At 40.1% G+C, this 23,846-nt stretch overlaps 1 protein-coding gene across 1 annotated transcript; it reads left to right on the top strand.

The window, feature by feature from the left end:
* Positions 1-15,029: 15,029 nt before the first annotated feature.
* Positions 15,030-23,588, top strand: atpv0e2 (ATPase H+ transporting V0 subunit e2). Its single transcript, XM_041933659.1, has 4 exons — positions 15,030-15,164; positions 16,398-16,445; positions 19,842-19,940; positions 20,801-23,588. Exons 1-3 carry the CDS (start codon positions 15,061-15,063, stop codon positions 19,933-19,935), a joined length of 246 nt encoding a protein of 81 aa, XP_041789593.1. The 5' UTR covers positions 15,030-15,060; the 3' UTR covers positions 19,936-19,940; positions 20,801-23,588.
* The last annotated feature ends 258 nt before the right edge of the window (positions 23,589-23,846 follow it).

Below are 23,846 nucleotides of genomic sequence, written 5' to 3'. Positions count from 1 at the left end.
GAGTAGAAACTGAATCTGTTTGGCATTAAGAGCCACAACACCACCTGACTCACAGCAAGACCAGAGGCAGATGGAAAGGAGGAATAACCAGAGAGGAAATATGGGAGGATGTGTGTGAGAGAATAACATGCCTGTTTTGGATTACCATCTCCATTTAGCCAAGGCCAAATTAAAGGTTTGTAACTGAAACACATTCCCCATGTCCACAACATAAAATCATGTACATGAAGACAACTTATAGAATTCTCCACCAGTATGTATCGTGCTCTTGAGCACAGCTGCCTTTAATGCAGAGCAAATTCAAACAGACCACAGTTTCACTGAAATCACAGAGTGATCATCATCAATTGACCAATGTGTAGATTTAAGATCAGAAACAAATGATAAAGGTTTAAGTTGTTGCACCACAACAGGTGCAACATATCAGAACATTGAGGGGAGTGAGGGGGGGTGTCAAACAAGTACAGCCTGCACACATCCACAGAGTCCTGAGAGGAGGTCTTATCAGGTTATTAAGTGAGAACTCCTCTCTAAGTGTACCATGTGGGACTGATGGTTTTCCCCTGATTTTAAAATGATTACATCCAGGGACTATGTCTTCCCAGAATCCCCAGGATTTCCGACTACTTTTGTCATTTAGACACAGTACTGTAGATGATTAATAATAAAATTATGTTTATTCGAACTGTCTGATGGTGATCTGTTCTTATGTGGGCTATTAAGTGTTACTATGTGTTATTATTTGTTCTTTTTTCTAGGCCATCTGCTCATTAACACACTCACACACCAACATACAGCATCGGGAGAAATATGGGGTTCAGTATCTTGATACTTCGAGAGGCAGGTTGCCGTGGCCAGGGTTCGAACCACCTACCTTCTGATAAGTGGACGACCTGAGCCTCCTGAGCCACAGTCGCCCTGTACAGTTTTCATTTACAGATTTTGCCCTTTGCTCCATGAACACATTCTAAAAATATATCATGACACAGCTGAACAGAAGGCTGCAATTTTAGCATGAAAGAAACTGCAGGTGCTTAAAAAGCTGATCCAGTTATATTACTGTGATGGCAGGATTTAAGGCTGGACTTCAGCTGCAGTTGGAGGTTTAGAGAAGCAGTTTTCACACAGACAGATGAGATGATACTTGATCAGTTTCCATTTATTCTTTTGCACTGTTTGCATTTGTTACACTTGACACTTGACACTTGACTTGACTGTGTATACTGTATATGTGCACAACAGTTTGAGGTTTATTTTTATCAATCTTTGTTCGGGTTTGTTGTCCTTGCTTTTAGCTGTATGTCTATTTCTATCTTTCTGTAAACTGTTGTTGGAACTGTGAGCAAATTAAGTCAAAATCCTTGTATGTGTACACATACTTGGCCAATAAGGCTGATTTTGACTGTGTGGATTGTTCATTCCATCTTGGCAAGTTGTTTGTTATTTTCCTCCAGCCCCTCCCCCTTTGACGTTTGTCTCTTTACCTTCATGAAGTCGCACAGCTTTGGGTGTAAATTTTCTTCTGGTAAAACATGTTGAGGTTTCATCTCAGTTTGTGGCACCTACAGAAAAACTACATCTGTCTGCAGGACTGCCACATTTGTCTGCAATTAACTTTGGTGAATGTTAAGGACATGGAAACCGGCATGCATGCTCATTCAACTCTCCAGGAAGCGCAACGGTTAGTTTTGCACACCAAGCCCTCTAAAACTATAGAAGTATAACTGCCAGAAATATTCCTAAAGATACTTCTGATCACAATTACCATCACATAATGTTTTGATTTGAATACAGACCAGCCCACAGCCATCAACAAAATACAACAGGGGAAAAATATGAAACTTGTTGGTTTTAATCAGTTGCCAGATTTAGACTGAACAGCAACTGCTGCTGTCGGATGATGACTTCTCTTACGACTGAGTGAAAGACATCTCTCTGATGAACACACATTTTGACATGATTTATTGAGGTCTCACTGGTTTTCATTCAGCTTGGGTTCATAATATTTACTCAGCAAATTAAACACCATGGAAACGTCCACATCAACTATGAAAGCCAACAAAAAGGTACTTGCCATATTTCCACATGCAGTACAAAATAACTTGCATGTCAGCTCATGTATGATTGGCAAAATATTTTGTGCTGACGTCTACTGTAGGTTGCAATAAAGGCAATAGACTGTGTGAAGGGTTTAGGCTAGCGTTTCCACAGGTCACTTTTGGGTCATTTCAACTCTCTGTCTCCTCAGAATGACTGCTCAGTGCAGCTGTCCTGATAAGGCTGCACTGTCTCCCTGTCCCAATGGAACCAAGGTCTTAAAAGATATGTTCTACTCTGCCTCAGCCTCAGCACACTGACAGACTGCCTCCTCTTTGAATGTGTTACATATGACCCAAGTGTACCATACAACGTGGCTCCTTGTTTGGGATCCATGCCTAATATAATCCTCACATACAGTATGTATGCTGAGTGATGAATAACGTACTTGGGCATGTAGCAAATCTTGCCAGTCTATTAAGGGTTAAATACATCAATAAAATGCCTTTGCATAACACATCTGGATCTTTTCTCAAATTCCTTCAGTCACAAGTTAAGACTTCCTTCACACATTATATCTGACCCTACAGTTGTGAAATCTGGTTCTCAAGACTGCTGGATAGGGTGGCCTTGACAGTTTCCTCCCCTCTTTGAAAAATGAGCCAACATCAAGACACACACACACACACGCACGCACGCACGCACGCACGCACGCACGCACGCACACACACACACACACAGGCAAAAGAAGAGAATAAGTTAACAGATAACTCAAAATGCAACAGACGTGAAACTTTGATGGGATACAAAGAATTTATAATAGTAATAATTATGTTCATACAAATAACTTCTAATAATACAGTACTTTGCGTATTGTGATAGGTGTTTAAAAAATGTTTTGATGACACAAGTGAGTCAAGCCAATCCACTAAAAATGGGACATGTGGTCTAGTCTGACAATTGCATACTTTCCCTCCAGTTAAAAGTCTGGGTGTCACCTTGGACACATTGTCTTTCGAAGCACACATCAATAATGTTACTCGTTCTGCATACTTTCAACGACACACTATTAATCGTCTCCGCCCATTGCTTGCACCTAACAGCAGGGCCATTCTCATGCACACCTTGATTACATCACATATTGACTTTTGCAGTTCTAGCCTTTTTGGTCTTCCTCTAAGTGTCTTCAGAAACTTGCCGCTGCCTGTACCAAAACCAGAACTCCCTCCACACATCATAAATATCACTCCTGTTTTCCGCAACTTTACTGGCTCCCGGTTAAAGACTATTGATTTCAAGATTCTGCTTCTCCCCTTTAAGAACCTTCATAACCGAGGCCCTTTGTGTCTTTCCGATCTCCTTCATATCTACACACCCTGCCATACTCTCAGATCCTCTTCTGCCTTTTAACTCACTACACCATCTGCCTGCTTGACTATCATGGGGTCTAGCGCCTTCAGCCCCTCTGACCCCGGCCTTTCGAATTCTCTTCAACAAGACATTCGCATTATTGACTCCCCACCCACCTTCAAATCCAAGTTATACCAGCTGGTTGTTTTTAACCATGTCCTGTTGAGTGTCCTTGGCTGCTCTGAAAGGCACCTACAAACAACATACATTATTAATTATAACTATTATTATTATTATTATTATTATTATTATTAGTGTTGTGTTCAGAGAGAACAGACAAATGTACAAGAGTCATCTTCAGTGATAGCACTGAATATAGATTCAAGGATAATTATATTCTCAAACAAAAATGATTATTCAAATAATGGTCAGCGCAAACAAATAAAGGCTGGTCCCAAATATCACACAACACACTCACACAACACTCACCAGTGTGAGCTTTTCCTCTTAGGGCAAGGCAAGCATATTTGTATAGCACGCAAGAGAATTCAAAGTGCTTCATATAAGACAGAAAAAAGAAACAGCGATATAAAATAAAATATATAAAAGGACGTATAAATGGGATTTTAAAGATTGAACGGTGGCTCGGTGGTTAGCAGCGTCGCCTCACAGCTAGAAGATCCCCGGTTCGATCCTGCCTGGGGTCTTTCTGTGTGGAGTTTGCATGTTCTCCCTGTGCAGCGTGGGTTCACACCGGGTTCTCCGGCTTCCTCCCACAGTCCAAAAACATGCTTAGGTTAATTGATAACTCTAAATTGTCCATAGGTGTGAATGAGCGTGTGGTTGTTTGTCTGTATATGTAGCCCTGTGGTAGGCTGGCGACCTGCCCAGGGTATCCCCTGCCTTCGCCCGAGAGACGGCTGGGATAGGCTCCAGCCCCCCCCCGTGACCCTGCAAAGGATTCAGCGGTGTATAGATAATGGATGGATGGATAAGACAAATCAATCAGTAGAATAAAAATTACAGTGCAGCTACAATGTATTGCAAGATACGAATACATACTCCCTATTTTAACTTCATAAAACGCAGTGGCAAAGAGAAAAGGTTTAAGCACTGATTTGAAAGAATTCAGAATTGGAGCAGGTCTGAAGTTCTGGGAGTTTGTTCCAGATATGTGGAGCATATTATTCATTTTTAAGGGAGGGTTAATAACTACATTTTCAGTGCCTGTGGGAAATAACCTGAGAGTAGAGAAGTGTTTGGTATTTGCAGAAGATCTGATTTGATCTGAAAACCTGTAGGCAGATATCAAGGCAGCAGGTGGAGAATTCCATTTATTTCAAGGATTTATAGGGGAGGGTTTGTCAGCCTGTCAATAGTAGCAATAAGGCATGTGCATTATTACTGTTTTTGGGAATGATGTCAGAGAAGGACTGAAGGTTTTTTGCCACCTCAGTTCAGCTTTTCTACACTAACCTTTATTAATTTTTACCAGTGTGGCATTTTCCACCGGTGTGGCAATACAGAGGATAGGCAGCAAAGTCATCAAAAGATTTGCACTGTATTTAGGTGGCATGCAGATGTTTGAGACTGCAGGAGTTCAACTGAAGAGCAGCATATTCAAAAGCAGCAGATTTCCTGGAAGACTAATGATCTGCTTGGAGTGGATAGAATTATCATAAAAAATGGCAACTCCCCCTTCTTTTTATACACACTCTGGCTCCATTAACAAGGCTGAATTATGGAGGGGCTGAGTCAATAAACATGCAATGAACAGCTCCATAAACATAAAATCAAGATGATAATTAAATCATTCATTTAAAATAATTTTACAGTTTGAGCTGAATACAGACAGTGGGTGGCAAGAAATCAATATCAAATTTGATACATTTGCAGTATTAATTGAGTGCATCTCTTTCACTCTTGAGGAGGTGGGGTGAGACCAATTTCGGTTACTTTGAAGTTAGTCTCAGTCAGTTTCAGTTTTGTCGAGCCAGGCAGGAGACAGCCGTTCTTTTTGCCAGCTTCCTCATCAGCGAGGTTAGTGTTACAGGATGTGCTTGGTAGACGGTGGTGGAGGCAGATGATATGGCAGTTGATTTTAATGCCAGCTTAAACCAATGCTTCCGTTTTGTCGGTGAATGCCAAAAGAGGTGAGGCAGGGGAAAGAGGAGAGTGAAGGGAGGAGGAGTTCTTGTCATTGATATGGGCACTAGACAAGACCTGAAAATAACACATTTTCAAAATAAGCTTGTCCCACCAACAATGCCACTGCTGAGTTCCCCATAAACAATACAGTAGACTGCAATGCAATACAATGCACTGTGTCAGTGTCTGCTCAGAGGCAAGCAGATGAGCCTGTGGTTGTACTGGAAAGGGTCCAAGATGTGAATGAATATGAGTAATTGCATGAGTGTGAGATCAAGGGAAAGAGAAGAAAATCAAGGAAATAAAAAGAGAGCAGAGCTTGTTCTCAGTAAAACATACCTTAATAAATAAAGGTTAAAAAATGAATAAATAAATGGATGAATGAATACCAACAGCTTCGACAACTAAAATGAAATATTAAAATCTCTACACAGCCACAGAATGACCACATGCACATAGCAGTGGCACGCACTATCATTTAATTTTATAATTTGATTTTCATTACACAAACTACAACAGTAGCATTGACATTCAAAGGGGTGGGGTTGCCTCTCTGTCCGTCTCTTGCTAGCTAAATCATTTAAAGGAAAAGGAAACTCAAGGATAATGAGCATCTGCAGTGAACACTGAACGATCTGCCCTCCTTTGGCCTATTCACCAAACAGATCACACACACACACGCACACGTACATGCACACACACACACAGGCACACACACTCACACACACACACACACACACACACACACACACACACACACACACACACACACACACACACGCACACACAGCTACAACCATTGACACAGAAACATAAACAAATTAGGGCTGATCTGAATGCTTCAAGGTTTTGAAGCTTCTACCATTACCATCGTCAAAGTCCAAATCAAATCCTAAATAGCCCTTGAAATAAGCCTCACAAGTCACTAAAACTGGGACAATATGACAATGTGACAGGCTTACAACTAGGTTAACAAGATGTCAAAAAAGTCAAGCGTCTGAAATAAAAAAAACTGTAAGTAACAGCTTCCCCTTGCAAGAAAGTCAGATAAAGTCGTGCAGTAGCTAAAGTTTTCTTTTTTCTATTATGGATGATGTCACTGCAACCTGCATGTTAACAAAGTAGACATTACCAACCACGATGGCTAATTGTCATCCTGTTGTAGGTGCATTGACTGAAACCTGATGTTTCAACCACCAGCCTCTCACAAAAAACACTGGATTCAATGAGGGTAAACCTTCTACAGAGAAGAGAAAGCCAGGCATAACTGCTGTAGTGTCCATCAATGTTGTGGAAGGACAAGGATTCAAACAACACACAACACACTGGAATCAGGCTACACACGACACACTCAAGGAAGGGAATACATCTCATGCAATGACAGCAAGGCCTACTGACATACAGGACAAAATGTGCCGCCTTATCCGAAGGGACTTGACCCTCAGCTTCACAATGGACACATGGACCAGTCAACAAATGGAGGTGTACAAGACGGTGACAGCTCATTGAAACGGAGAGCTTTGTGTTGGAGACTTAATCAATGGATGAGAGTCATAAGGCAAAGCATATTGCACAAAGATTTGGAGAAGTAGCCGGTGCTTTATGTATTCCTGTTGTGATGAGAGTGGCAATTGTGCATGACAATGCAGCGAATATGGTCCTGCTTGTCGAGATGCTATGGGAAGAAGCCTAGTGAATGAGAGTCACTGTGTGGGACACACACTCGAGCTTTGAATTACAGCAGCACTTAAACAAAACCCTGTATACCGAACTGTGGTTGCTAGAAGGCGACTCGTAGGACATTTTAGGAAAAGCTCAAAAGCAACTGAGGCATTAGAAGAAAAACTGAAAATACATCAGCTCCCAGAGCACAAACTGATTCAAGATGTCACAAAATGTGTCCTCGTCAGTAGTTCTATCAATGCTGACAAATGCCAAAAAACAGCATCTTAGAGTGAGGATGATAGCAACACCACCAAAACCCTGAAGAGTGGAGGAAACTGGTGGAGGAAACTGAAAGGAGGGGGCGAGTGCCAGATGTGCCAGCACAGTCATAGACCTCAATTAAAGCGGCCGTCCATCCGTCGAGGAAAAGGAACACGTGTACAAGGAAGTGACTACGTTGGCTGGCCATATATGAACAAGAGGAGACTGAGTTTGTCTGTATTGTATGAACACGGAAGGAAACTCACGCCAATTTGGAATGAACCCAGTTTATGACTGAAGGACAGGTAGGTGTGTGTCTAACCAGAAACTGACATGTCTCCAGCTGCCAAAGCCAAGCTGAGGAAATTTTTACTGCTTTTAACGATGTTTTAATGAAATTCATAAGTTGCTTTGGTCAAGCCTAATATTACTTCTGATTTTTAATAGCTTTTTGTAACTTTGTTAGAGGAAACTTTTAAGTAAGTCACCAGTTCAAAGGCACATGGACTGACTGATGAAAAACTACAGTCAACAAGAAACTTATTAAGTCCATAGAGATCATTTCTCTGTTATTACAGACAGGATGATCCCACTTACTGCACAGCTACTCACCAAAGCTACAAGTCATTTGAAACTCATTTACTGAAGTTTCTGTCAACAAACGACGTCCAGTAGAACTGTGTGCAGTGACATGAGTGTTTCTTCACTGAAGGTAACTCAAGGTAATTTTCATATAAATCAACAAAATCAAGTGCAATGTTACAATGCAGTGAAATTGAATTATCAGTTAAAGACATTAGTATTTAACAAGGGCTTTAAATGTGAGTGTGACCCTGTATAAATAGTGTTATTGACATACATTCAGAAGAGAAAGGTATTTTTAGCTTTAAAATTGGACGGAGCTTATCAGCCATGCTGGGTGAAGTCTCACAGTATTTAGCAAAATTAGTCTAAAACAAACATTTTCATGGACATGAATAATCTCAAGGGCATGCCTTTGATTCTAAAATAGTAAAATATCAAAACCTGGACACACTGTTTTCATCTGTTCCTCAGTTGGAATAGCTATGTTCATGCAACTGAAAGTAATTATCAAATGTCATATTTGAGGTCTCCTTCAGCAAATCCTTTCCAGCTTTGCACTTCCATTACAGAGGTTTGATGCTTTTATTCTAGGACATCATGCTTGTTTCTGGGACAGGGCTGGGTGATGTGTGTTTCTTAAGCCCAGGATTTTCCCCAGGACATTTTTAGTAGATGGTGGCCTAAACAATAACCACACTCATCCAATAAAATAAATTAGCTGTGTGAGGTAGCAACTCTGCTCGCTTTTTCCTTATAATTAATTTTATTTCATAAAAGTGTTACATTTTTTTGATTGTTGCGATCTTAGGTGATCTATCTGCTATAAAACACCAAACAATGCTGATCCTGCTAGTTATGAGAGAGTAGCTTTTCAGAAGTCTCAAGCAAGAATCAGGTCTGAAATGTCATATTAACGTTTGGTTTGACTGAGTAGTTCAATCACGGTTGACCATATGATAGGCCTGACCTGACCTGTTTTTGTGCATTCTTGTGAGGTTAGCACACAACTCATTTGCCAGTCAAATATTTTTGGTCGGGTTTATGACATTCAGCAAACTGAATCTGAATATAATGAACACCAACACGAGTTAGAAAAAAAACATTTGATCAGAGCTAAGTATCAAAACATAAAGAAACACAAACCTAAATATGCTGAGAAGTGTTGCATTCAAAATCACACAGACTTTCTGTTTGTGCTCCTGAGTTTTGGTTTGCTCTTTCAAAGTGTAGCCTTTGATTTCATTGGATGAAAGTCATGCCTGAAAGGCTTGACTTATGCTAAAAGCTAGAGTGAGCAGGTACCTCTGTCCTGGTCTTCAGCCATAACAGGTCTTGTATCAAAGTCTGTTTTCTTATCGCAGGCACTAATCTTGCCCTTACAGGTTTTTAATGTAAGGTTATAGTCTGGCATTGCAGAGATGACTAGTTAAGATCAGGGTAATAATGGGTTAAGGTCAAGCATCACAAACGATGACAGCCTGGGGTTAATGTCAGGTTCCAGTCATGAGGGAAAGAAATGGGAAAGAATCCCACGTCCAAATGTTCAAATCACCAGACAACTCAACATGGTTGTATGATTACAAGTTGGTTGTGTTAAGGTTAAAATTACTGTTAATTGACAATATAGCACAATATCCATTAACTGCCTTTAACTACCTTGAACAACCAACTTTTGCTGATATGAGGCACTAAGGCAGTCAAAACTGGCCAAAAATGATGTTCAGTTATTCCTCCTGATAAAACACATTGTTCAAACCATTTGAACATCTATTTTTGTGCAATTTGCCCATAAGAGGACAAACCAAATCAATGAGAAATAGACTACTTGTATAAATATATTTAATTCAACAAAGGCATGTGTTTTAAAGGATCTACATCCCTACACATTATAAAATAAACCAATGAAATAATGTTATATGACATTGACCTACATTTCATTTTGGATCAATGAACATGACGTTGTGTGCAGAGTTTCCAAATGGTGCCAGTCCATGTGTGCTGGAAGATTTTGATGTCCCAGACAAAAGGCAGAAATTCCAGTCAATATCATAAGTAATAATAGAGCCTATTTTCCCATGTTTTTGTGTTTAAGTGGCTAATGGAGACATCAATTTCTAAAATTGGTGCAGTGTTGAGAGTGAGCACTGCAGCCGGCAGCCACAAAACGGGCTGCATTGTAATCCCTCTGGGCGCTTGCACACCATCAATGTATGTCCACTAAGTGTTTGTTTTTGACACCGACAGACTCAGATTGTTATTCTAAGTGTCTGACAACATTATGGAAAAGATGCAGTGCATTCAGTGGGCCAGGCCGATGCAAGAACTGCCATGGTAGTGTTGCTTTTTTTCCACAATTGAATACTAAATTTCACAATAGAATATCTGTTGTTTTTTTTTACAATTCAACTATATATTCAAATTTGAAATATCCGTTGACAGCCCTATTCCCTATTTCTCAGTGGTGATTATGACTTGAATGGTGACATGAATACTCTTAACAAGTTAAAAACTGGTATTTACAGTGATTCCCATAAGACAAAGAGGTAGCATAAGTGTGGGTTCAGGTTAAAGTGATGGAAAACACAAATCAAGGGGGAAACAGGCTTTGACACATATCTGTAGATAACTTGATGTTATCCAAGATGTGGGACACTACAAGCGGCACCATCTAGGGTCCATTTGGGGCAAATTATTAACGGTTGTGCCGAAGTCTCTATCCGCATTTTTTTTCTTATCATGTTATATTATTGCCTTTTATGTTAACCACTTTGTGTTGTATTTTATGCATGAATTGTTCTGTATAAGTAAAGTTTATTATTATTATTATTATTATTATTATTATTATTATTTGTGTCAACAGCAAAAGCAAATCCCCTATTGGACAAATTTAAATTGTGTGTTTCACACTTCCTCCACTGTCTTTGTATTACTGAAAACTTAGTCTTAACGATTCAAAATCTACTTTTTTTTTTCTCCAAAACACTGCTTTAGTGAATGCAGAGCTAAAGCTAAGGCTAGCTCTGGTGACATTGAGGTACAGTATATGATCAGATGAATCAAATGTCAAATGTGTGTCAGATTAGGCATGATCAGAGGTAAACTGTAAACTGTAAACCGTTTAAAATGTAGACCACTCTTAGTTGTGGTATGTGAGGTCAAAACATGTGAGGGAAAACAGATGTGGTGTCGTAAACATAGGGACCTATCGGGACATAAATCTCCTATGGAGGTGGACATAGGTCGACATGTATATCTGTAACAGCAGAGGAAAACACTCCTCAGTAAGACAATTCCCAGAACATGATCTTGCTTTTGATACAGGAAAGATATGGGTTAAGTAAGACAAAACAACATGACATATATTGTGTTGTCTGTATGTTAACGGTAGAGTTTTCTGATCTGACCCTGAAGTTCTCTCAGATGGCCTGAATCTGATCTGATACTGCTTGCTAATAAAGTTCTCTTCAACACAAGTTTGTATCAGCGGAGTTCTTCCTGGTCCATCATCATACCACTGCTCAGCAGGACCTGGTTTATAAACATCAACACCAACCTCTACAGTCAAACAGCCAAGGCAAATAGAATCAGCTTTTCATTGTGGATTACTGTATGGAGCAGTTAAAATGTGGCTTTCATACAAAGCATGCACTCACTGTCACCGAGAATTTGCAAACTACAGGTGTTAATAAGAAGAAAAAGTCTGACATTCAACCATAAACTAGCTTTCTCTATCCTAAATATAATGCTTGTTCCTTCCACAAAATGTCATTGGCATTAGCTCATATTAGCCCAGTGGTTCAGAGAGCCGGGGGGCGGGGCACCCGGGGGAGTGACCAGGGGAAAAATGTGGAATGAAAGTTGATTGAATATGGTTTATGTAAGGAAAATTAACCCAAGATTTATCATGCTAAGCTTTATGTCACTAAAATTCAGCTTGAATCATTTTTATGTGTTAGTAGCGTGAACCTTTTTCGGGTGCTGAGGGGGAGCATTTCAGGAAAAACAGCCATTCATCTGTAGTACCTGCTGTATTTAGCCGTTAGCCAAAGACAAATTTCACAAACTACCATCATACAAGGTTTGTATACTGTGAGCCTGACGCTTTTAGCCATTTTCTAACGTTATTTAGTGGCTATTGTGTTAAATTTATAGTGTAGAAAGGCTATCACAACCTGGCAGCGACTGAGAGATAAAATCATACCTCACAGCTAAACTTAAGTAACAACCTGTGGGACCAACTTTAACTGACTGAAAAGCCAAAAGTTGTCAACGGCTGACTGGCAGTTTTACTCACCGCCTCCTAAGCCCAGCAGCCGGCAGATATCTCTGGTGAACTTCATCAGGTTGTACCGTCCAGCATTATCGACCCGCACTCCACATAAAGTTCAAACTGTCACACCGTACAAGACGACTAGCTTTTAATCTTCAATTAGCGCTGACACCTCGCCGGTGAGGATACCGGTTCATGTCAAATTTCGCCCGTTGGTCGTCTTCCACTCGTCCAGTCACCACCGTCGAGCTAACCGCCGTCACTAAAGTCACGACTTCCGGCAGTTATTTTTAACAATAAAACAATGACAGGCAGATTTTGAAGACGACTTCCGATCGGAACCATCAAAATAAAATCATAAAAGGATTGAAATTTGCTATCTGGTCATAACTGGCAGTGGTTCAACAGTAAATCATTTAGGATTTCAGGAATAAAGGCGGTTCGAAACATAAGTCCCAATTAAACTTCTCTTTTGTAAATAAAAAAACGATCCTGTTATGCTCTGCCTTCCACTGAATTTTTTTTCTACTGCAGTTTTGTTTTCCTTATTGAACTTGTTCAACTCATTAGGCCTCTGCACTATTACTGCATTAAAATTCTATTATAGTCTTTCTTCTGTCAATTTGTATTTGTATTTTGTTTTATTTTATTCTATTTATTTATTTTATCTTTAGTAACAGTTTTATGGATCCCATAGTTTGCATTAATGTCCTTAAAAGGAGCTTATATGAAACTGACATATTTTTTTCCAAGATTCTGGATAAAATTGAGTAATAAGCAACAGTACTAACAGGTGTCTCTTATACTTCCAATGAATGAATTTCAATTAGTTGTACCTGACCTGACTCAGCCAGTGCTGAGTCAGGTCAAGTACATGCAAAATGTTAAATATGTCTCCAGGCAAGCATACAATGCAGCAAACATGAAACATAAACTTTCCAGTGGTTATTTGATCATTTATTCTTCAAGGAAACTCTTTTAGAATTAAAAAATGTTTGTAAGCTCAATACAGCAGTTTTAGTTCTTTGTCTCAATTTCTCCCATAAGGGACAAAGAGACCAGTTTAAGAAATGAGAAATATTCTGAGAACAACAGCTTGTAAGCCATCTGGTATTTCCTGACAAGGTGACCTACTTAAAGCTGGAAAGCAGTGGTCTCTGGTCTGAATGGAATGAATATTTGTGGGTATAGATAAGACCATCATGAATTGCAGGAAATTGCAGACTGCACCTTTCTCCACTGGGTGGTAATACTGCACTGCCTGTTACAGTGTAGTGAGGCAGTTTAACATAAAGGCTGCTTTTGTGTGCGCTGTTAAAGATAATATCCATATTACAACATTTAGTTTTGATATTGGTGATGAAGAGTTTGTAGTTTAATTTTCTGGTGGCCCTCTTTTTCTTTTTTCCTATGTATGTAGCAATCCCAGAGAACACAGGACAAATAACTCTGTATACTCTCATATTGTTTCACCCAGGTAATATCAGATGGTGCTGTGTAAGGGTGGGGGTGTGATGGAATATGCTAAGTGAGCATTTCTGCACACCTTGTTCTTTCCAGGCAATTGCTAGTTTGGTGCAACACATACAACTGCAAAAATCAAGCTGCTACGTGTTGATCACATCTGTGTTTAATGTAGTTTCGAATGTAAAATAAAAAACTAAACCTGCGTAATGTTGAGTCTGACATAGTGAAGCACCACAGAAAATGGCATTACTGATTAATTGGGTGCATCATAAATTTTGAAAGTTGGAAATGCAAAAAGAACTGTAAATCAGAGTCTACAAAAGTGTTTAAAATCTAGTTAGAAACTCAGATTGATGACGTAAACTGGTAAGAAGTAATCCAGTGTCTCTTCACCAGTCAGAGTCATCAGTGTTATGCATATAAATGATATCTTATGAGGTAGCACTCGCAATAACTTGTTAAAGGCCTCCATGCAGTTTGCATGATTGATTAGAATATTATAGATGAGCCTTGCAGCACAATTCTGATTTCACTATTTTATTTTTGGAATGTTTGATCGAGGAGGAAAGAACATAATTATTACATTTGTAACAATAAATCATTGTAGCCTATATATGATTAATATAAACATATGATAAGGGGAAAAATAGATATCCTCATATCAAATCAAATTCAAAACAAAAGGAGGAGAAGCTGATATTTAAAATGCCTTAATGTAGGGTATAATCATGCAGTTTCTATGGATATGTGAATGTATGTATTTGAACTGTGTATTTCTTTTGCAAACAATGTTTTCATAATGATTTGTTTTTTTTTTGTTGTTAGAGTTGTTTGTTTGTAGGTATCAGAGTATGGATCAAGATATTACCACTGAAAATTAAAGAGGAAAAAATGTTGGTATCAAAAGAGAAATATTTGAATTTTCTAATGCTAAAAACTGCTAGACTGTGCTTTAGAAATGCTACAACTGCTTTAGTTTTCATGTCTTTTCCTCAAATTCATGGGATAAAGATGACAAAAAAAAAAAACACTTGTCTGCAGTCTGCTGGCAAACATCCGTCCAATTAGTCTCACGGTAATACTGATAGAAAGCCTGATAAACCAATCAGAGACCGCTGTCTTCTGGGTTTGGACCAATCAAATGGCGCAGGGACTTAATTGGGCGGAGACATTGCGGAAGCAACGGGCTGGCTCAGCAGCCATTGATGCGCTTCGTCTCCAAGAGGACAAACCGAGATAAATTCTGCCGTATTTGCTGATTTCTGCGGACTGAAGCCATGGTGTCTCACTCTCTGGCCCTGCCGATGATCTGCTTCACCACGTTATGGGGGCTGGTGGGGGTCGTGGCTCCATTTTTAGTGCCCAAGGGACCCAACCGGGGGTAGGTGGTCTAGCTGCCGTTAATTGGCTGCAATTAACGGCTTTTCTTTTCATTTTATACACTTACATATCAAGTCAGACATTAGGCTATGTCTTATTATTCAAAGTCAACGTTTAGTCCGTAGTCCGCTGCATAACGCCAGTATAAATACACGAGCGTGCTGCAGCTCATATGATGGAGGCCCATCCTCCCCCTCATCCATCCATCCATCCATCCATCTGCACTAAGGTTAAACGGTCAATTCAATAACAGATACGCATGAAAACATCATTTGAGTGAATAATTTGAAGATGTGATAAGTTTTAATGTTGAAAAAGCCCGAGCTGTGTGTCTCGTACATGAGAGCAGGATGAAGCCATCACTGTGGTTCAGAGGCTGTGTAATCAAGCTACAGACTGAAGAGTGAATGTAGTTCATTGTTTTATCAGAAGAGTATTTACAGTACTCATGCAGGGCAATGTTGAGATCATGGTGAAGGTCTTAGACTGTGAGACGCTCCATGTGATGGATTGTAGAGGGAAATATAACATATTTTACCTCACTGCACTTATCTTGATGACTGTTGCCTCATTTATTTTATTTGAAAGCAGATTGTTACACAGGTTGACCTGCACCATGTGGTGTCCAGGTCGTGTGGGCTTAGAAGACACTAGACAACAATCGTGATGGCCGCATGGCAAATCCTAATATCTCACAAGTTCCACAAATTCAAAAAAAGAACGTTTCAAAACATTTAGTCTACCTGACAGAAACGTCTTATTATGTTGGATACTCTGTTGTCTTTTGTAATTGCCATACATTTTCTATAAACCTTCCAAAGTCAAAAATCTCCTCATTAAAGACCCGACACAGCGTGTTCCCTTCACATGACCAAAACAAATCAGGGTTCAGTGGATGATCCAGTCACTGCACAAAAGGCAGTGGAACAAAAAATGAATTTCATCCTCAATAACAGCAAGATCACAAAAAAAGCCCATAAACGCTTCCCTCCAGGGGTGCCTACTTTATATCTGCAAGCCTCACTTTAAAGCAGTACGGTACCAGTTTGTAACGAGCACACAGGGACCTCTTGGATTTGGACATCTAGATTACATTAATACCTCTTTAATTATCACAGCTATATTTATGGTAAAAATAACTGTACATCCCACTGACCACTGATATTGAACGATGTACATGGGTGTGTGGCCAGAGCTGCATAAATGTAACTCCCTCTCTGTTTTTTTCTGACAGTGTGATTGTCACCAGCCTCATCCTCACCGCGGTCTGCTGTTACTTGTTGTAAGTACAAGCTCTCCTCCTCCCCCTCCTCCTCCGCTTTCGTGTGAAGCTGCTGTCACTTTACATGTTGATGCTGTTCTGCTATTTTGCCTGCTGCTCTGATTACACTCACATAATGAAACTTCAACACATTGCACATTTTAGATGTTTCCCCTAACCTTTATGAATGACCAGTTAGAGTCGCCTTACATGAAAAGCAGTTTGGTTTTTCCAGTGCTTTCAAATGAAAGTGGCTTCTGGTGAGGCTGTTGCATGTATGGAAAGCATGCAATAGTTACAAACTTTGCTTCAGTCAATTTCTAAAAGACTTTTATTTTGTTTTGATAGAAACGAGAAGGGAAGAGCCATAACAAGTGATAAGGCTTTAAAACAGCCATGAAATCAGCATTTAACAATTAGAATGGGTTTTTTGCAAGAGAACATGCTGCTGGGCGAGGAGGATGAGACAGGCGAGTTACTCCAGTAATTAACATCACAAAGGACCTGCAAGAATTCAAACAGGGCCTGCATAAGGCTCTTGCCAAATACAAAGTGGACCTAACAAGAGGCATGAAGGAGAGTCTAAATACACTGAAACAAGATATTATTCGGAGGCTTACCGAGACTGTAACAGCCTCACAAGCTCAAGGCCAGTCTATCAGCCAAGCAAAAGGAGTTGAGTATCAGAATATAAGACTGGTCTCTGGCAGCAAGAGAAGGAGACACATCTGGACAGCAGAAACAACATGAATGATAGATTTATGGAGCACCAGAGAATGCAAATGGAATTTTGATGGCTGTGTTGTAAAAAAAAAGAAAGAATAAATGCTTAACACTAAGCTTTTACTCCAAAAGACTAAAACACCTGGTCATAACACAACACAGGGGTCTATTGGCATGCATTGATTTTCCTGTGAAATCAATTGTCCCAAAGTAACCTGGAAAAAGATCTACGTTAGTGACATTTTTTCGCAAGCATGACAGTGCAGAAGAGGAGATGAAGAAACAGAGTGCGAGGAGAAGTAGGATGTGCACGCAGCTTTTTCATTTTCACCACTAGAGGGAGCTGCTGCTCTTTTTCCAACAAACAAAAAACCACAGCCACTAGTAGATTCCCAAACTTTCAAAGTTTTGTCCTAAGGTTGAAAATTATGTACTCGATGAGTTGGGGGAAGCAGAGGGATAAAGAAGGAATGGATTGATTTATTGTGCAGCATGCATGTAATTTTTTAGGATTTCTTACAAATGGAGAACTCTGATTAGCTGAAATATGGATAATATGGATTAATCTTGAAGACTATGTTTTTATGTAACATACAGTGCCTTACAAACATATTATAAATTGTTACATCATGTCTTGTTCTTGCTGTGTCAGTTTTCAGCATTCAAAATATTTTGAATGTTAGTAAAATATAGTAAAATAGGCCTAGAGCACGCTGTGTTAACTCTTTGATTCATGCTTTGTTGTGTTTTGTGCTTTGTGTCCAGTGCTTTACAACTCTGTGTTTTGCTGTTCTTGTGAGTTTGTGGTTCCACAAAAGAAAAACAAAAAAGTTGATATAAAGGTACATAGACATGAAAATGAAATGTAAAAAAAAAAATGTAACTGAAAAAAACCCCCACCAGTGCTTAAATCACTTAGGTAAAACCCACAGTGTAGCCTTCATCCTTTTATATGAAGTGTTAGCATTTAGCCTGTTAGCTATCACCAATTAACATACAGCACCATACCATCAGATTTTTCTGCATTCACAAACAAGCCATAAATCTGAACAGTAAAAATTACAACATATTAAAGAGCTTTTGTAAATACAAAGTGGAAGCTATCACGTCAGTCGCTACCAGCAGAATAAAACTACTAAAATTAGCTGCATTAAATGCGACTCAATGTGAAGAAATAGTGACGTCACACTCAAAGCTGAATACTCAACACAGTGTTGTCTATGGCAAAAGTATCAGAGAAAGATGGGCCGTGACCACGCTCATCAAAGAGGTGTCCCGCTGGTTTTCAATATGGGATGTTCTTGTTATTCTGTCTCAGTATTTTAAAAAAGAGCTGTAGACTCCTGATTTTCTAATCCAATCTTTGTTGAACAGAATAAGAACAATGAAAGCAATAAAATGTTTCTCGGTGTCACACTCCAGCCGTGCCAATGCAAATACAAGACCTCACCAGGTTTGACTGTGTCAGATGCTTTGACACAGTGAACCGTTTTTTTACACAAATGCTTCATGGTGATTCGGTGCTTCAGAAAGCTTCATTTCCCACATCGCCAAAAAAAAAAGCAGGTGGAGACACTCACAATCTGCAGCAACGCAGGACAGCGTTTATCATGTGTGTTGCCTCTGAAGGAGTCAACAGGACTAAACTTCGCCTGAAAAGCAGATCTCAGCTGCGGTCGGATAGTCTTTTTAGCTTTGGGAGGTTCCTAACTGATCTGGAGGTATCAAAGGGGCAGCCATGAGAAGGAAAGGTGCTTCAGTGCTTCCTTTCTTATCTCGTTTAGCATAGGGTTCGCTGGACCATCGTTAACAAAAGGAGGTTTCTTGTGGCTGCAACATTTAAAGCAGCTCACCATTCAACAACACCATCGCACAATTATGTAGTGTGTGTGCCGTCGGATTCTCTAACCCCCACGGCTGCCTCTTCTCAAGTCCCTATGAATTTTCCTTCACATCTTCCCTTATCCTCATGGTATTTTCCATCAAGGTCCAGGAGACATGTTTAGGAAAAGACATAGGACATTTTTGCTCATTCAAATACGTAAACGTTATAATATCATTGCATTCTCCAGTATTATTGTAGAGACTGTGAATATGAGTGCTGGAAACTGGTCTGCAGCCAGTTGGGCCAAGAAGCACAGGCCTTAAAACAGCTACTTAAGGCTGCAAAACTGCTTCTTATAAACCGTTTGAATGATGTCTCATTGTGTGAGAGTTCATAGTGTTGACAGCCAGGTCATAAAGCAAACACGGCTGCATCCAGGTCAGCCTGCAGGTTGAGCTCATTAGTACTGTTGCAAGGCAGTAGACGATCACGTTGGATTAATAGGGAGATAAAATAATGCTCACATTCATTCAGACCTCCTAAGAACTGCTCTGAGGGCTGGTTAAAACTGGGCTTGCTTGAAAGTTGGAAGTTGGCAGAGTCTCTCGTGTCCTTGGCCTCTTTGGACTTGTTGCAAAGCTGTTTCCTGCAGTTTGCTCTTGCTCGCTATCTTTACAGTAATGGTGCTGATTACAGTAATATGATCTAATGGTGTATAGCCCAAAAGTACAGCAACAAGTTCCAGGCCATGAAAACAGTTGAACTTTTCCATGAACATATAAATTATAGCAATGTGCCTGTGTATTAACAGAAGAGATGTTGATGATCTCTCTCTCTCTCTCTTTCTCTCTCTCTCTCTCTTTACTCAGTTGGTTGATAGCCATTCTGGCCCAAACCAACCCTCTGTTCGGCCCTCAGCTGAAGAATGAAACTATATGGTATCTGCTCTACTTCTGGGAGTAAACAAGGTGAGTTTGGTAAACTTTCCAAACATGCAAAGACCAGTAATATATATATATATATATATATATATATATATAAAGAGTATTATGCTATATCAGAATATACATCTTCATATTACTTATTTATTTGGCTCTTACATGACTGCTATGCTAATTTCCAGTTTATACAAATGTAGTCACACTACAAACCTCATTTGCCTACAAATGACCTCTGCTAGAAAACCAAATGTAATGTAATCAAAACCAGGCCTGTACTTGAATTGTGATGAATAACTCTTCAGTTATGTAGCCGTAGAAACCCTGTTGAACATGTATCTGGATGAACGTATATGATATCCTAAAGAAATGTCTGATTGGACCTTTAAGATGAGTGTTTGACTAGATTAATGCTTATTGCTGCTTCGCTGCTGGTCGTTGGAGACTGAGTCGTGAGAAGAGATTTAAAAGAAAATGAGAACATTATACTCTTGTATATTTTCTTTTCTGCTAGCTTCTTTGTGCCAACAGTTTCTGATCCTTCAGGCTGCGTACTTTGCTTGGATGTTTGCAAATTAAAAACCACTTCATCTTTCTCTCTCAGAACGCAGTGGAAAAGAAAAATCCCTGCCACTGAACTGCCTACAGTGACAGAAGTGGCATTCAGACGCAACTATTTATCAACTGCACGAAATAAATGAGCTGGGTGAAAAGCTGGCACTTGGATAATTTTTTTAAAGGCGCGTTTGCTCTGAGCCACTCAAGCTTTTGGACCACGCAGTGCTTTAAATTACTGAGCTATTGACCCTCACCGTGCTGATTGTTAGCACAGTTCATGATTGAGGAAATTTACTGCAAGTAGCTGAAATCTGTTCTTCTCTCTGTTCCAGGACCTGAAGATGTGATGCCTCTCATCATTCCTATCCCTTGGCTGGCTGGACTTGGCTCAATGTAACTCCTAACTGTTAAACATTCCCACACAATACTTGACACAATTTGCAGAATTGACGAAACAACTGAAACGTCAGCGTCAGTTTTCTTTGGAAATATTAGCAACTATGTACAGTACCTGGAATTTGACATTTAGAGTTTATTAAGACACATGTTGAGGTTTTTAAAACAAGGAGAAAACACTTAAATACATCTTGCAACCCCAGGACAATGCACACAGTCTGAAGTTGTGACTAATTAATCACAGGATTTATCAACAAAATCAGAAATTAGGAATGCATTGAGTGTTTTTTTATTATTATTTGTTACTGATATGAATGATTTCCAGTGAAACCGTAACATCATGTGTTAGATATTAATCTTCCATCTCTGAAATGTGCAATCCTTTGATACCTTAGTTGATTTTGTGTTTGTTTACATTTTTTGGTTTTGCTGCCATCAGGGAACGTGAATTTCTTAAGTGTTTGTATTTATTTGGCCTGCGGGCACTGATGTAAGCGCATTGTAATTACCTCAGCGTCCACACGGTCTTGTTATATAACTGTTATTATCTGTGATGTAATGTGTGTGTGAGAGTGTGAGTGTGTGTGTGTGTGTGTGTGTGTGTGTGTGCGTGCGTGCGTGTGCGTGTGTGTGTGAAGAGTTCATTACTGTGAGTGCTTGGACCCCGGCCATGAGAATCTCCCAAAACCATGAAAGTGAAGAGCGATTCCCTCCCACTTTAGACCACTTCAGCATGAAACTCCCTCCCACATTCCCCTCACACTCTACACCGTGGAGGTCCTCGTTGCCATGGTGATCTCATCGCCCAATTCAGTCCCTCTCCACTCGACCCCTTTTGATGAAATCCTGCCCATTCTCGCCTGCTTGTGTACAGATGTACTGTAGGCTGTACTGTAGGGACATGTTGGATTGAAGCTGCCGGTAGCTGCCGATAGATTTGCTGATAAAATCTTGACATTTTATCACCAAAAAAATCCTTTTCAAACACATTTCTTTATTATCAACCTTTGAAACAGCACTTACAGCAAATTCCTGCATTTAAACTTCAGCTGGTTAATTATTTCAGGGTTGGTGACTCTAAAAGGCACAGTGATCCCTCACTTCTTTCCAGTAGCAGATGAAAAAAAGTACATTTAACAAAAGAAAGTGTTATTTCATTGCACATTTTCCAGACATTATCAGCTGAAACCCTATAAAGAATCTTATCAGTGATGGATGCCTCTGACTGGCTGATGTTGCATGTTTGATCAAAGGCTAACTGTTATCAGATCTCATCCAAGCTAGTGTGCTCTCACTCTCCCACCAACTGGAAAAAGTCAGTCGCCAATCAAACATCAGCAGTTTTTGCCTGGGATTGATTCACCATTCTGTGTGCAGTATAAGCCAGCTCAGATCAGTCAATGGTGCAGAGGGACAGCGTGGTGATGTGCTTCATGGCTGTCTGATCATAAACTGATCCGGTTTTCAAGGTCAGAGGAAGGCGGCAACATCGCCAAACTTCGTGGTCGTTCTTGGCTACGTACCGCATGTACATCTGTGCAACAGCAGATATTCTCTTCCTTCCCCAGCAGTGAGCCTATTTTATGATTTTCATCTTTTTTTTAGCTTTCGCTTTGAAGGAGATGCTGCTGTGACACATCTGCCTCCTCCCGATGCTTTAAGAGTCCGAGCTGCCAGCCACTACCACAACTACGTCTCTCCTTTCCACTCCCCGTCTCCAACCCTGAGAACCCCTCCCCCCTTAACGCCCTCCCTCCCTGTCCTCCTCTCTAAAACCACTTTGCTTCAGCCAAAAAGAATCAAAATCAATATACAGCTACTTTTTAGAAAGACCAAATTGCGTTGTATCTCTCCCTCCAGCCCTCTTCGCTAGTTGTGGTGGTGGCAAGCATCTAAAAGTGGATGCACAGCAGTGTGCTGTACAGTCAGTTACCCAAGTGGAGGCCCACATCAAATAGAGTGTGATCACACCCAACAAACTAAGGCTTTTCGTGCCAGAATGCTGGTATTTAGTTACACTCTGTGCAGTTCCAAGTGAACCAGAGCTTATAAACAAAAGTCACATGGACTCACAAGTAGCTCCGTTATTGGACGGACTTTTGGTCGCCTGTGAGCCTGCCAAGTTAGAGATGTTGCTGCTGGTGGAGACACGTCCTGTAACCTAAGAGCAGTGGTGTGTTTAGGTCCACGGCGTTCGAAGCAGTTGAGAACACATGAAGAAAAAAAGCTGAATATGAGCATCAGTCCAGACTGTGGTTTGCTCTCACTTCATTTTCTTCTGTCAGGCTTTCCAACCATTAACTGCTGGCTATCACATGTACCCATAAACCCTTGTGTTTTGGGTTTGTTTCTGTTGTTGGTTTGGATTACACTCTCAATCCCACTCGTAATGAGACATGCTACAGTTATCTTGTGAAAAGGACAGAGTCACATTTTCAGAGTCAGTGAATCATGGGACAACAAATGGCATTGTTCTCACCCGGCCGAACAAACTGAACTAAAGTAGGGAACATTTCACACTTTAGATAAACCCTTCCAGACATGCTGGCTGTGAACTGGCCCTAAATATGTCAAATTCTTTGGTTTCTTTTCCTTTTCTTATAAATCTGTTCAGTCCTTTTGATAACTGGCCGCTGTCTTTCTGTTAAATATTCCTGGCAACCTAGATGGAGATGGATTTTTGTAGTGTGTGAATAGTCACCATGGTTACAAAAATCTACTAAATGGCAGATCTGATTTTGGTGGAGATGAGATCCTATATGTGACCTTGTATTAGTGTGAAGTATATGCTTCTATGTGAGTGACGTTGTACCTGAATCACCCAATAAAAAGATATATGTCTAATACAACCCAGTGGCTTTGTTGACATTATTAACATTCCTCCAGAGCAGGCTGGAACACATGTTTCGACTGTCAGTGAGACACAAGGGCACACAGGTTACACACCTAAGTGATCTCGACTCTCAGCATAACTTCACAAAC

Source organism: Chelmon rostratus, chromosome 3 (assembly GCF_017976325.1).
Source record: "Chelmon rostratus isolate fCheRos1 chromosome 3, fCheRos1.pri, whole genome shotgun sequence".
NCBI classification, from domain to species: domain Eukaryota; kingdom Metazoa; phylum Chordata; class Actinopteri; order Chaetodontiformes; family Chaetodontidae; genus Chelmon; species Chelmon rostratus.
This window is presented reverse-complemented; position numbering and strand designations above follow the sequence as displayed.

What these genes read in the sequence shown, in the direction of transcription:
- atpv0e2 (XM_041933659.1), top strand. Translation starts at nt 15,061, where the DNA reads ATGGTGTCTCACTCTCTGGCCCTGCCGATGATCTGCTTCACCACGTTA. An exon ending in CCCAAGGGACCCAACCGGGG is followed by an intron (nt 15,165 to 16,397) that starts GTAGGTGGTCTA and finishes TTTTTCTGACAG; the next exon opens with TGTGATTGTCACCAGCCTCA. An exon ending in GCGGTCTGCTGTTACTTGTT is followed by an intron (nt 16,446 to 19,841) that starts GTAAGTACAAGC and finishes CTCTTTACTCAG; the next exon opens with TTGGTTGATAGCCATTCTGG.